This window comes from Polyodon spathula, chromosome 23 (genome assembly GCF_017654505.1).
Source record: "Polyodon spathula isolate WHYD16114869_AA chromosome 23, ASM1765450v1, whole genome shotgun sequence".
Classification (NCBI taxonomy): Eukaryota; Metazoa; Chordata; class Actinopteri; order Acipenseriformes; family Polyodontidae; genus Polyodon; species Polyodon spathula.
The window spans coordinates 22,915,853-22,930,833 of record NC_054556.1 but is presented as its reverse complement, the minus strand read 5'-3'; the positions used below and the strand labels follow the sequence as shown (position 1 = coordinate 22,930,833).

General features: G+C 38.8%; 1 protein-coding gene across 2 annotated transcripts in view; it reads right to left on the bottom strand.

The window, feature by feature from the left end:
* The window catches only part of LOC121298491 (sodium/potassium-transporting ATPase subunit beta-1-interacting protein 4-like), a 40,112-nt gene that overhangs the window by 7,887 nt on the left and 17,244 nt on the right, over window positions 1-14,981 (bottom strand). For both annotated transcript variants that reach the window (XM_041225632.1, XM_041225630.1), the window contains exons 4-5: window positions 10,187-10,384; window positions 925-985 (exon numbers count right to left, since the gene is read on the bottom strand). In XM_041225632.1, coding sequence (XP_041081566.1) covers window positions 925-985; window positions 10,187-10,384 — 259 coding nt within the window. The remainder of the gene's footprint in view (window positions 1-924; window positions 986-10,186; window positions 10,385-14,981) is intronic.

Below are 14,981 nucleotides of genomic sequence, written 5' to 3'. Positions count from 1 at the left end.
GGTGAACTCACGACTGATGCAAGCTCCCGGGAGACCAGTCCAAATCAAAGAAAACAAATCATATCTTCATAAATAGTGTACATTTTTCATATGGAGCAATACTAGGCAAGCTGATAAATCTGTGGCATGTCCAAGAATCTAATCACCCCCTGAGCTGATACAATAGCAGTAGTCATTCTGGAATAGCAGTGTCTCAATATACCATACAGCCCAAAGGACGCAGTGATTAGAATAACAACAATGCAGCTGCTCCAAGATAATAGAGGAAATGGCATTTGAAAACAAGTGTAGTTGCTATTGCTCAACACTGCGTTTTCTTAGCTGTACAATGAATATGAATAAGCCCAAAACTGGCCTCTTTTCCATAATGATGGCAGAGAATGAAACACACGACGCATTCTAGAAGGGAGAAGCACATCCATTCTAGACGGGAGGAGCACATTCATTTTTGCAGTGCTGTTTGTTTCATGCTTGTTGGTCTGCAGTACAAAGTAGTAATACAACAAAAGTGACTCTGGGTTTTCTATGCTACCCATATAGTACTATATTGGGTAGAATACTGTAGTATGGAAGAGTTACAGGTCCAAAATGAAATTACTTCAGTATATTTTTATAGGGGGTGGGGTATGATAATAAAAACATAACATAAACAAACACTTACAGCAGACCCACGGGGATGGGAATAGTTAATTAAATTACTTCCCAATAAAACAACAAAAAGACAGCCTGCCAGTGGAATGCAAAGCATGTGCTGCTGTGGGGAGTGGATGTGATTCGATACCGGCTGGCTCAGTGGGCTGCTGGGTTTGGAATGGAGAAACCCCGGCTGTTCTCCATGGGAAGTGCCCAAGCTGGTCTCCATCACACTGAGAGGAGGAGGGGGGGGGCAGGGGGGTAGACCAGTGTTCACACATCAATACTCACAGCTGTCTTCCTCCTCTGTGAAAACACTGACGACGTAGCAGGAGTACACGAAGCCCACGAGCTGTAAGGAAACAAAAGGTGACAGGCACTGTAGAATCGAGTGGAAATAAACCAATGGCCTTGAACACACCATTCAATTGGATTATTCCAGCTAGAAAAAGCATGTTGAGAAAATGATTTGGATACAAAAGGTGCTATACATGTCATGAGTGACAACATTTGAGCTAAAACCAAACCGCATTATATCCTGTGCTGTATTCTAATGTTCAGCACAATACATGTGGGCGTGTATTAATTCACTTGTCAGTTTGAGCCTCCACCCCAGTCTTGCTTTGTTTTCAAATTCATTAAGTGGGGAGAAGGTCTCTCAGAGTGAAAGGGTTCTTTTCAGTATACAATGGTTTTTATAATTAGTCGTGTTTAAAAATCTAAAGAAAATTACATTTCTTAGAAGAATGAACGTCAACTGAAGACATTCCACAATAAAAGCAAAATGTCAAGAGTACAGCTGAGCTCGTTAGCCGAGACGCACATATTGCCTAATTTGCATAAACCATGGTAATTCCCAGCTGATGATGAGAGCAGAGACAAATGGACTCAGAGACAAACAACTCTTCAGACCCAGCTTAACGAAAATCAGTGCAAAACTCATCTCATTTAAATCTTATTTTCCAAAACAACCAAGTGTATTTCTAAAATGAATCCAGACATGTCAGACCATACGTTGTACAGGATTAGCTCCTGCTGGTACTTCAAACAATGGCAAAAGACAACATTTTATAGGAACAGTTCTGACAAAACTGTTCATTTCATTGCTGGATAAACCCCATGTCTAAACGCTATCAATGACGGCCTCAATCCTGACAGTGATAGTTACCTGCTTTAAGAGGTTCGGATAGCATTTCTGAAGTACTGTTAACTCAATTCCCGTTTCTGCAGCATCTCTCTTTTCTGCAAGCTCTTTGCTTGGTGCACGCACACTTCTGGGGGGATGCAGCCAGGGCTTTTAATGTGAAGGGGCAACTTAAACAGCACAGCCGCTTAAAATGTTATTTCAACATTAGCCTGGATTTATCAAAGCGTTTCAATCCAGTGTTTGCATCACTTTTGTGATGTTTCATCATTTAATTTTTTTTTTTTTATATAAAGGCAAGAGGAGAATTCTTTTAGATCCCTAGTGTTAACATTTTTAATGCATCTTGGAGTAACTGATGAATAGGGGCTGATGTTTTAAACAGCGTCTGTATATTTATTGTTTGGCTCATTAGCAGACAAATTAAATGCTAAAAGGATAGTCTCAGTTCTATATAACTACAGCTAACCAAGCCCTTTTTTAAACTTTTTACAGAATGGAACATCAAACATTCCCCATTTTTAATGATCGTGTCATTAAGGGTTAGGGTTAGGGTTAAGAAGGAAACTAATCTCAGCTTGAATTTACATACAGTATCCTTATAGGCATCACCATTGCCACCTTTAATGATTTCCAGATTGCCAGGATGTTCAATTCCAGAACAGCAGTGCAGGTAAGCTTGCATGCATTTCTCATACAAAAGCAATGAGGAGCAATGAAACCAAATGACTTAGTCCAGCACAAGTCATATCAAGTTTCCATCATAATAAAAACCTTCAAAAAACTGGTTTATTCCAGAGTACACAACCCCATTCAGAATTCCCGTAATCAACACATGCATTCTAATTCCAGCCATCAGCTATTTAACACATACATACTGAGCTGTGTGTTGCAAGTTGAATGAATTTGCACACTGTAATCCAACACCCACATATGTAATGTTAATGCTTTGTAATGTTTTTTTTCAAATGCGTGATGGCGTATTACAAATCAATATTACATATCATGATCAAAATGTAATTGAGTAAACTGAATTTTGATTTGCATAAATATATATATATATATTAATGCAAAGGGTATCAGGTTAATGTATCAAGCAGATTTTTTACATTTTAATGATGCACTTGTCCAAACTGTAACACGGCATTCATCAGAGCATTCACTTTATCTTGCTTGCTCATTAAGCTACACAGTCCCACACAGCACCCTTGGGACTTGAAGAATGCTCATCTGGCTACTAATGAAATTATCTTGAAGCGCCCACGACGGGGTTACTGTTCTGATCGAAACTCCATAAGGGAATGTGCCCCCAACCCTACAACATGCAGCCCACTGCCCCGCATTGGCTATCAGCAAGTTTCTATCCTAATAAATCTGCTGTTGATCAGTGTCCAAACTTCTAGCCCTGCCAGCTGAATGGCCAGGTTTCCTCATCAATCACTGGCTAGATAACGAAAGTCATGTTTCGTTAGTAATTACTAACAGTGAGGCTTTCAATTTCACACATGGATAAAATGGGCAACAAAGATCAATGGAAAAATTATAAAAATCGGTCTTGGAGTTCTTATATTTGCTTGCAATTCACCTTGATAAATAAATGCTCTACTTTTTATTTTCTGCAAATTAACCCGTTCATTATGAATCTTCCACATACTATACACATGCTCCTTCAAAAAACCCTTGTAACGCATGTGATGAACAGAACCTACTTTGTTTGATTCGAGAATCTTCTGCAGCCATTGATTTTTGGTTCCGGACAGAAGAAAATAAGCAATTTAATTTTGGAATGTATTTAAGAGGTAATCTTTAAAAATGTGGCTTGAACTTGGACTCTTAACTGTCTCATTGTGTGACCCTGAGCAAGTCACTTAACCTCCTTGTGCTGTCTTTCGGGTGAGATGTTATAAGTGACTGCAGCTGATGCATAGTTCATATACTCTAGTCTCTGCAAGTCACCTTGGATAAAGGTGTCTCCTAAAAAAACAAATAACAACATCAGTAAAGCATGTGCACACCAAATGAATACCACAAGTTAACAAAAAGAAATGACTTGCAAACCACACCCATCTGCAAAACAGCACCTGAAGTAACACTAGAAGTCAGGAAAGGCTTGCAATTACAATGACGACTCCTTATCAAGGAAAGCACTGTGCAGCAATCCTGCAGACATCATTTCTCAGATGGCGTTTATGAGTTCACAATATCTTAAAAAAAAAACACACACTCTTTCTTTTAGGACAATAATTTGCTTTGAACCATTTCCAACATCTCAAGAACTGAGCAAAACATGCAAAGCCTGCCTCAAGCATCCAACTTCCTCACCGCAAGAGCTGTATAGATTAATGACAGTGGGAATTAGTTACAGTAGTTTTAAAAGGGACAATATTAGTCACTTGCAGCAGGAGGTAGAGTCCAGAAGGGATCTTTAGCACCATGCTGTCATGCTCCACAACCAACACATTCAACTCAGGTAGCACCAGAGAAACACATTTCTATCCTACTTGTACCTCTGTTGATCTAAGTGCTGAGAGCAATTGTGTGTGTATGTACTCTATATACATTGAGGACTGGATGATAAATCACCTGCCTACTACAGAATGTGATAAGCTCCAATTGCAAGACTGTATTTCTAAATATGCCAGAGAAACACATTAACTGCTGTAATTCTTCTGTTGGGATTAGTGTAACGAAAATGTATTTTCCTAATGGATACCATTCTGTTCTGCCTCCAGAAATATTGACATGTAGACATTTCTCAAAATAAAAGGGGGAGAAAAAAAGCTCAAAACAAAATGTATTTAACCATTTCTTCTATTAATAGTAGCCTTCTGTACTTGTTCAATAAACTATTCAAAGGATAAATGTGCGCAGCAGCGCGTGTTAAACAACAGCGATTGTAAGATATTATCTTAAGAAACCTCCAAGAAATATTTGCACACTCCTGGAAGAAGCAGCATTTTAATATACAGAACCACCCACCGCCTCTGTCAGTGAGAACATCTCAAGCAAGCCCTTAAGCAAAGTTCAGCAAAGACAAATTGAGTAGGTGTTAGACAGCAAGCGGGAGAGATTCATCTGGATGGCTTCTATCCAAACTGGAACATTTGTAACGAGGTCCCGATCTTTGCCTAACCGTTGTTTTTATTTTGTGAAATGCCACACCTGCTTGGTTTTCCCTGGCTCGAGAAAGTATGTGGCTTCTATGCCTCAGAAGGACATCGAGCCGTCGAGAAAAGTGGGCGTGGCTCAAAGCAGATATTTCACTAATGAGCAGCTTCAGGACTATTAAATACCAACTCCACAAAGACTGGGGTAAACATGAATACATTTTCTTTTGCTCTTACTACCATACAGTGGCAGGAAGAATGGTTTAGAAAACAAGTCCTATTAGGAATGGTCTGTGGCACCATTTTCAAGCAGGCAAGTTCCAATCCAAAGCCTCCTCTAGCAATTAGAGGGTCATCTAATCCCAATTAAAACCCAAGCGCAGTGGGACCGGGAGAACATCGCGTTTCAAAAGTAAAGCATGCCAGGACATATTTGTATGCAATTATAATATAAAAATGGGCATGCATTTAAATCTGTGCCTGTTAATAACAGAATATGAATGTTAATAAGTGTGGAATGATTACTTCAGGCTGTATGGCTTCAATGCGCTCATAAATAATTGTAGGCAATTTTAATTACAGACACTTAGAAGAAAATGAGCAGTGGTATACAGAAGGATGGAAAAAGCTATTGTTGGGAGTTTACTCTCCATCCAATTTCCTTAAAATATCCAAATCCTAAAGAAACCGATTTTCTAAAATCTCATTAAACGGTGTCTAAGCTTGGCGAAGCACAAACGACCACTTCTAAGAAAAGCAATCCGGGTGACTATCGGCGTGCCATAATCACTAACAGGGACTTAAGCTGGCAAGAGCTCCTCTTCCCTGAAGTGTAGGAGATAAGGTTTCCATAATACATGATGTGAAGTGCTGGAAAAACTAATGTGTTGCTGTGTGTCTCCCACTCAGATACCAAGACCTGTCCTGGCTCAATTGCCCAGTCTTTCCAGACAAGTCCGTATATGCAAACCGTATTTAATAGACTTGAAAATTCTTGAATGTTTTAACAAGCGATGCAATGGCGTGTCAAAAATGGTTGGAGCTTCATCTGGGTTTTAAAGTCTTAAAACTTTTTTTTTTTTTAGCATATATCTTGTAGGCCAACCTGTATACAATTACACCCATGAATCATTTGGTTTATAAAAAGAGGTCAACTGTTAGTTCACAACTATTAACAGCACCTTACAGCAGCGATAGGCACAACTCTTCTCCTAACTGGTAATGCAGAACATATGAAGGTCGTTAACTGCTCAATGGAACCCGAGGGGTTAAAGATAAAGTACCAATAAAAAATGCGAGCTTTACAAATAAGCAGAAACAGAGTGCATTTGAAGTTGAAAAGCAGGGTGACTTTTGTATAAAGTTACAATAGTTTGTCACAAAAGGGATCCTGTCTAGACTTCAGAATGTCTGCTAGTTTTGTATCTGGATGTGTTTAATGAGCTGCTTAATTGTCCACAGGGCAGAACTTGTAAAAGCACGGTAAAGATGCTGCAAACAGCATTTACTGCATTAGTCGTCACAGGCTATCAGACATGGAGGTCAAATGCAGCGAGTGGTGCCAGAGGGGAGGGTCTATCTGTTTCTAGCACCAGGATACAATCCCTGCAGGGAAGGAGTATTGAACTGGTTAGCGTGGTCCAGCAGGGAACTTGCATTGAGTTACACAGGGAGAGAAATGTAAAGGAGATTTGGATTTCGTATGGCTATATTATTGGACAAAGCAAGATTCGACTGATTTCAATGCTTTATATAGAATAAAAATATAGATGAAGGTTTCTTCTCCCCATTTGGTTAGTTCACCTCTCAATACAATTTGGTCAGTTTGCTTTTTAAAGTCAGAATAGAACCTACATAAAAAGGGTTGCCCAGAAGTAATGATGTCCTCTAATCATTTCTTCATGCTGTTCCCCTGAGGCAGCATCGTATACTTGTTGATCCTGATGGAGATATGCTTTTTACACTCGGGTGGAAAGTCATTAAGGTTCTTGGTCCATAGCCCAATCTGACTCAAGTGCTTATTCCACTGGAGCATTGCTGGATCTAGCAGATGAGGTTGTCGAAAGGAAGTATTAAATATTGAGCCAATGAATCTGATCTGTTGAGAAGAGTAGAGAAAGACATTCCCCGGCAAAAACGTATGGTCCATAAATATGAAGACTTTTCTGAACACATGACTGTATTTTGGATTAAATGTAAAACATGAATTATTGATTAGGATTTAAATCAACTAGCAAAAGTGCATTTAGAGAGATTGAGTATCAGACAGCACAGGTGGCAATGCTATTGGGCTGATTATTTAGGAACACAAAATGGAAAACTGAAGGAATTAGAAAATGGATCTAGAACATTATACTTGGGTTAATTTACATAAAAAAAGGATTATGTGCTATGAAAACATTAGAAATACTTTGTAGGTCATAAGGCTTAAAGAAAAATGTACAGAGGGATTGAAACTTCTCCAGTTCTGGAATGAAACCATTACAGGTATGTTTTTCGCAGTCCTCTTTGAAGCTTTAATTAGATCATTAAACAATCAAACACAAAACCAGATGGCAGAATCTGTTCAGCATTTCAAACACTATCCTTCCATGAGATTTAGTGCCAGCTTGTTGATTCTCAATGGAGAAGTGGGAAATTAAACAGGTACTGGGAGCAGAAAAGAGACGGGGCATGAATTAGTGCACAGCCAGTTTTAAAATGGAACAAATACAGCATGATCTTCAGCTATGCCAACCCCCTGATAATAATAACAGGTGCACTTTGTATAATTGGAAACTTACTAATTTAAAGATTTCATTAATAATCTTCAATGTTTTCTTACCTGTTGTAGGCATTTTCATGTTGACCAGATTGTTTTACAAACTATTTCAGACACAGGGTGAATCTAATTTGTTTGGTGCCACAACACAAAATGTATTGCTGGTGTTACAGTTACTTGGACCCTACCACAGGCTTTCTATGCTGCTCAAAGAAAACAATACAGGGCAAGTTAGGTTCTTATTGCCAGCAACATAGGAAGCAAATAGAGAGAAACTTCCATCTGATAGCCCTGTGGCAAGACAAATGAGATTAACCAGAGTCAACGTGAAAATCAAGTCTGAAGAACAAAAGTAAGAAAATGTTTCAAGTTTCGGTTATTGTATTCGAACGCCTGTTCAATCCTAATCTTCCTTGCTTAGAAAACTTACCAACTAACAAACATTAGTTAAGGACTGTTCCCTGTCCTGGGGTCATGTTCATACAGAGGAATGCTGAAAAAAACCTCCTGTGAGGGGATTTTGAAAATAAATGAGCCAAGTTTCTGGTGATTAATGCATGGTGTTTCTCTGTTGCTAGAGGAATGTTAACACTTTGGGTTCTCTGTTTCTGGATCAGTTGCTTGAGTGCCTCAGTTCCAGGCAGTACCAGGCAAATGGAGGGGAGGTGGTGTCTGTGTTTCTTCTATTGTGTTACAGTACACAGCTTCTGCTTTACACAGAGGTAAGGACTTCCAAGGATGACTTATTAACCTTTCACTTCACGTTCCTTGAATGGAAGATATATAATTTTCACTCCTTTCAGGAAAGGTACATCTCTATCCCTTCATTTTGTGCCGCTCTGTCACCTCTTGTATTTCTGACCATCTTGTTGGAGTCACAGAAGGAAACATGTTAGTATGGTCACAGAATGCACTGTTCTTTGCAGTCCAAATTAACTCAGGCAAAGGTGTAAGGGCTACTGAAATATGTTTCAATGAATGGAATCTCTTAAATTCAACCTGGTCAGAAAAAGGGTAGTACAGCCTAGCTCTAATTTCTGATCAGGTGGCCTGTAGCACAGGTTTTATCAGTAAAGGGCTAATAGGTCTAACTAGAAATGGATTCAACACAGTAGCCATTCTGTCCATGAGACCACACACCCAGATATTCAGGAGATGCAAATAACCTTTTATTGATGCAAAATAGATGCAAATAAGGCCCTTTCATTGCCAGAGCTCATATTAAGAGATTCAAATAGCTAAACATTTCATAGACAGACAGCCCTTAACTACCACCAAAGCATTTCAGAAGTTTACTGCCTTTCGTTGCCGATCCTAGTACAATAAGCAAGAACATCAGAGCTTCCAACAGCGAAATCCTTTTTTTCTACCAGAGTGAATTCTCCATCCTCCACACCCTACAAATGTACTTCTCCCTGCATGACAACTTTAAAATCTTAGAAGGGGTTCCACTTATAGCGCCAAAAGAAGCATAATGAATACAAATCCCTCTTCCAGTCCTGTAAAGATCTATTCTCGTTCCCATGTGATTCCATCTCTGGTGAATGAACAAGGGAAAGCTGTTCCCAAGGCAACGGTCAGAATGCTGAGGGACAACAGAGGGGACTCTCCAGGGAGTTTCATCAATTCACAGAAAGCCATGAGCTATTATTGCAAAAGACAAACATGCATGTGCCATCAGTAACAATGAATCGTTCACTAATATTTGTTGTAAAAATGTGTTAATACTGTTTTTAAAAGGAGCATTACCATTCACGTAAATCAAGCAAAAGCTACTAGAAAACAGAAGACACTGAACAACATGAAAAGCACTTTCCACGCGCTGTGAATCCAATACAAATGTATGAGTGAACAGCAGGCATTACACACAACACTACAACAAACACAACTAAATCTACTGAGCGACTATCCGGACAAGTTTTAGTGCCAGAAATCAACAGTAAAAATATACAAATTTAATAAAACCCAATGCAATGTTTTGCAACTGAAGGTATAAAATAGCAGCAGAATTCATTCAATGAAATGTGGCTAGTGAGTGTAGAGAGCAGCTCACAGTGAAATTCACTGATGAGCAGTAGAGAAGCGATCAATCTATTGACTTCAAAACAAATATATTCTGTTGTCTAACTGTGATGAAAGGTTCCATGTAAGTGTTGACTGTTGGGTAGTACAAAACTAAAATTCACCACCAATTCACAGGAGTAAACACTGGGTTGACAGAATGGGTTGACATCTGTTAAATAAGATGCACACATTTTAAATACATCCTCTCAATTGCTACAACAAAAAAAGGCAAAACTAAGAAGTATTACGGCTGAAATCTACTTGTAAGAGGATCTGTTTTATAACACACTGCATGGTTATCTACAATGGTTATGTTAATGGTATTTGTGCATAGTACACAGTGCCAGTGTGGTGTAATGGTTCAATTGCAGCAGGGACCCAAGCACTCTCTGCTTACTGTGTAACACTTCAGAACGGAATTGGTTTATTCTGGTCCAGAGCAGGTGTTAATACTTAAAAAAAACAGTTAATACTTACTGCTATGAGTATCTGAAAGGAGCTGTGCAGGACCTCAATGTACTGGAACTCCACAATACAGCCCATCACAGAAATAAAGGACTGGCTGTCCAGACTCTTCACTCCTGTTGCCTGCATCTCCTTGCGCACGCAGCCCGGTCCATGCTCGCTCCACCATGAGTGATGAGCAGAGATGTTGAAGGTCAAGAGGTCGCTCTCCTGCAACGAGCAAGCAGTTCAATACTTGTAGTTCAATACTATACAAGAGATCCGCCACTGAAGATACAAGATTAGAATGGAGAAAAGATGCAGCTCATTGCAATGTTCTGGGGCATTCAAATATGTTTCACAGCTTTCTTATATTAAGAGAGACAATCATCTCCAAGTTAATACTACAGATCATCACAAAGTGGTCTAAATGTATTCACTAAATTAAGCATATGGTAAAAATCAGAAAACCCAAACCAAAAAAAAAAAAAAAAAAAACCCACTTTTTTCTGCTATAAAGAAAATGCATGTATAATTTTATAGGATTATTTTCTTGTCATTATTTTTCAGGATTGTCCAGTTGGATATAAGATTACGGTTCAACAGAAATTGAAAAAGGATTTATTTGTATTTATTTTTGGCATGCAATATATGCTAGGCTTGTATGCCAGCTCTGCCGGCACTGGGAATCAATATGTCAGACACAAAGGACTTCAATGTTGAGAGTAGGCCTGTACTAAATGAACACTAGTGCTGCTCGTGATAGTTCATCTTTTGTTTGCTTTGTTTTTAAACCCATAAACATAAACCACTTCTAACCCAGCTGCCTGTCAAGAACAAAAAACATGAAAAGGACAATCAATTAGTCATGACAATCATTTGTTGTTTGCTTTAAAAAGGGTCTGGAGTACAATATTAGAAAATCAGATTGTTTCTGAGGGAGAGGGAAAAAAACTATTCCAGAAGTACACAGGTTCAAATAAAGATTTTTTTTTTTTTTTTTACATCTGAAAACTAGTAGATGTAGAATAGGGTTGCAATATTTCATTTATTAAACGTAATGCCAGTAATTCAAAGAGTCAAGGGGAAGGGTACAGCCATCTACAGAATAAAACTCCAATACAAATCACGAAAGCTAACGAGACAATACCCAGGACGTACCTCTTCGAGAGCATCCATCCAAGCTAAAGATTTCCTATCTAAAACAATCACCCATCATGCAGAGTTTGGCTTGTATGGGGATTTTGAAAGTACGGTGTGCTGGTTCCGTAAATCTAGAAAGCGCTGAAGTTTGGTCAGGAGCCAAGAGTACTGTATGTGAATAATTAGGTGTGAAGACTGCACCTGCCAAGGTTTGAGCATAATGAACCCAACAGATGGATGGCGCTTGGATGCAGAACTCCAAACCACATGGTGTGCTGTGACTGGGGAAGAGGCTCACAAACTGCTGGAAACAGAACCCCTCTTCTCAACAAAATATTTACTTGAAGAAAAGATTATAATTCTTTGAAAATTACAATTACTTTCTAAACTATCAGCTCGCAACTGGTGCCTTCTAGTCTGCTTACATGTATAAGAATTCAACCAATTATTATTCAAAATTTCAGAACATCTATAGGAGTGATATCCCATGCAAGGAACATACAGCACAATTTGCAAAGTTAAATATCACCATCACCACTTTTTGTGTTGAACAGCTGTTCCGGAGTACAGATTTTGCTTTTTAATGAATTAATCTGTCTCATAAGTTTACACAAGTTGAGCTGCAAGCGCCGCTCATCTTAGCAGTTCTAACCCAAACTGCACAAGAGCTCTTGTACAAAACAAGACATCATGCACACACAATGTATTAAACTTACACTTACTACTTGCCTATAACAGTAGAGTGCACCTTTACCATCACACTGCAAACAGAGGGCATGCACCTTTACACCAGCACTCCGTGCAAGATGTTTGAGAAACTAATCCCCTAATTCTCTTTCCAGCCCATGCTGGAGGATTCTCCCCTCTGCCTCCAAGCTCTGGTTTAAGCCTATGGATTTTCATACATGAGCATCGTAATTGTGGAGTTGACATCTTACATTAACAGCAGCTACAACTGTACCAGCCTGTTCATTTGGGGAATTGTCTGCTTCTAAACAGCTTATTGTCCTTATTCATATGCACTTGGCAAATGAGGGTTCAGAATCGCGACGTGACTGGATTACTAAAAATATTTTAGATGCAAGATTCCCTTTTTCATACTTTTGCATCTTGTGTGTTTATTGCCTCTAAAAAAATGTGTGTATATCTACCTATCTAGATTACACACCGACACATTTCAACTAGATTGTCATCCTGCAAGGGTGCTGCATGCAGAATGAGCACGACAGACGTATGAATTCTTGTGTAATCACAGAAAAATGAGACAGTGGCTACGAGGTTGCCAGTTAGCAAGGGAAGAGTCTGCAGTCACACAAAAGACTTCCTGTTGCTCAACTGTTAGTTATTATAACAGAGCTGGAACTATCAGAGTCACAACAAAAAGCCAAGAATAAAAACAGGCCTGACAGGTTACTTTGCAATACATTGAGGTTAGAGTGTCTCTATATCATAAGAACTGTGTAAGGATTCATTAATACACAAGGAGTTATTGCTTTTGAAGTTGCTAGTGCATAAAAGCCTGATTATATAAAGCCCAGCATGGAGCCGTTAGAAGGCTCAGTCATACTTGTGTGATTAGCTCTGAAACACAGCAGTGAAATATCAATTACGCCCATGCTGAGCACACAGGCTTCCTATCAGTTGGTCTCATGCAGGCTTTCAGCATTTGTACTCATTGCAATCTGGGAACAGATTGTTTTTCAAACTTAACTGAAAAATAGAAGCACTAGAATAGCTATTTGAAGAGGAGAAAACAAACAGTCAGTAACTCAGTCTACATTCCTGCATCTACCACATTCTTAGGATTCCCCTTTTGATTTTTGGTCATGTGATGTCCCTTTACAAAGTTCTATTGAGCTGACTGAGTTTCTGAATTAAACTCTTGGGAAAGCATTGGTTGCGAAACAAGGATCACTTTAGTTTTTTTCTCTCATAAGTTGAATGAGGCTATGATTCAATTTCATTGATAATGTTAACGAAAAACAGGCAGTTCCTAATTTATAACTCAAACCAAACTCAAAAAGCGAGTTCAGTTAAAATGCCTTTCCTGGATTTTAATCTTAACATCTAGTTGCAAAAATGTTATAACCTGTTTTGCAAATAGTTTCCTCTTAATTCCGATTTAATTAAATCAATTTAACTTCACTCGCTGTTTGAGTTAGGTTTAAATAGAAAATAAGGAACTGCTTTTTTTCATTTTGTTAGACTATCAGTGAAACAGAATCATAGTCTCAATTAAGGTATGGGAGAAAATTTAAAGTGAACTTCTCACAGTCAAACCCTTTACAAGATTGAATGGAGTCAGCTAAAAAAAAAACGGGACATCATGGTATCAAAAATAAAAACCGAAAATGAAGCACCCTACACACTGTATCTGACTGCCCCAAAAACAATAAATATGTAAAACCTCTTTAACTCTATAAATGCAGGTTTCACATACGGATACAGTAGATGACCAGAAACTTTCTAATCCCCACATTCAGATCAACAAAGTGGTTCTTAGAGCTACGTAAAAACTCAGACCTATGGATGACCACCTCCACAATACCACTTGGATAGGATTAGAGTTAAAATAGTGGAACATCTACACCCATATTGTACCTTGTATAGCAACAATTCAAGTGTGACATACATACAAACAGTCAGACAGATGGACAGGTTCCTCCATATATGCCTAAATACTGTCAGACAAGCTTTTCTCTTAATACAAGTCAAAATACAAGGGGGAAATGCATACCCCTATGCACAGATTCTGAAACATGTCCTGGGTTTTTTTTTTTTTTTTTTTTTTACTTTGTGTAAATTGTTTCTCATTATTTTCTCATCACTTTTAACAAAGGCTGTCAATCAATTTCCTTCAACCTGAGATCCACGGACAAAACCTAAGTGAGGGCATCAATTGCTGCTTCTGCTTCTCCGTACCCAATGCTCCCAGTGTTACTGGAGGGCCTGGTGTTGATAATGAGCTTCCCATTGTGGCAGATTTATTGAGGATTAAATCCAGTGAACTGAACTGTCAGGCGAATCGCTCCACTTGACATTCCATCAAGGGGAGGGATTTTTAGTTAGTCATGGTCCAGGAACATTAGCTACTGTGGTCCCTCTTATATTACTAAAACTAACATCAGCTATACAGAAGTACTGAATATGCTCTAAATACATCAGCGATTGCACTTTATCACACAACGCCAGTTTCTAATCGAACGGGTAAATACTGAAGTCTAGAGAAATGCTAACAAAAACCAAAGGACTAGCCAAGACAATAAAAACCAGCCAATCTGGTCTAAAACAAAAGTACAGGTGGCAATGCCTACTTAGACACAATAGACTTCATTACTTTATACGAGAGTATAGGATCAAGACTTTAACCTCAAAGTATCTTCTACTGTTCTGTGACAAGGATTTAGATGCCAAGACCTCGAGGGACGAAGCTTGAACATCTACTGAGCTTTACTGTAAGGCCAATTGAGCAGCAGCCCTTTGGGATTCCAATCCTACTGAAGCACTTACACTGCATACTGTGCATCTTCTACTTCCAAGAAGCAACATGGACTTTAATCCCTTTGAAGCTACTTTAGAACACTGCTCACAAGGTTTGTCATTGCAATGTTGCTGTGAAGGGCTGTATGACCCAAATTCACCATAGTAAAGAGGGTCATACGGACGGCACTCTCTCTCTTGAGAC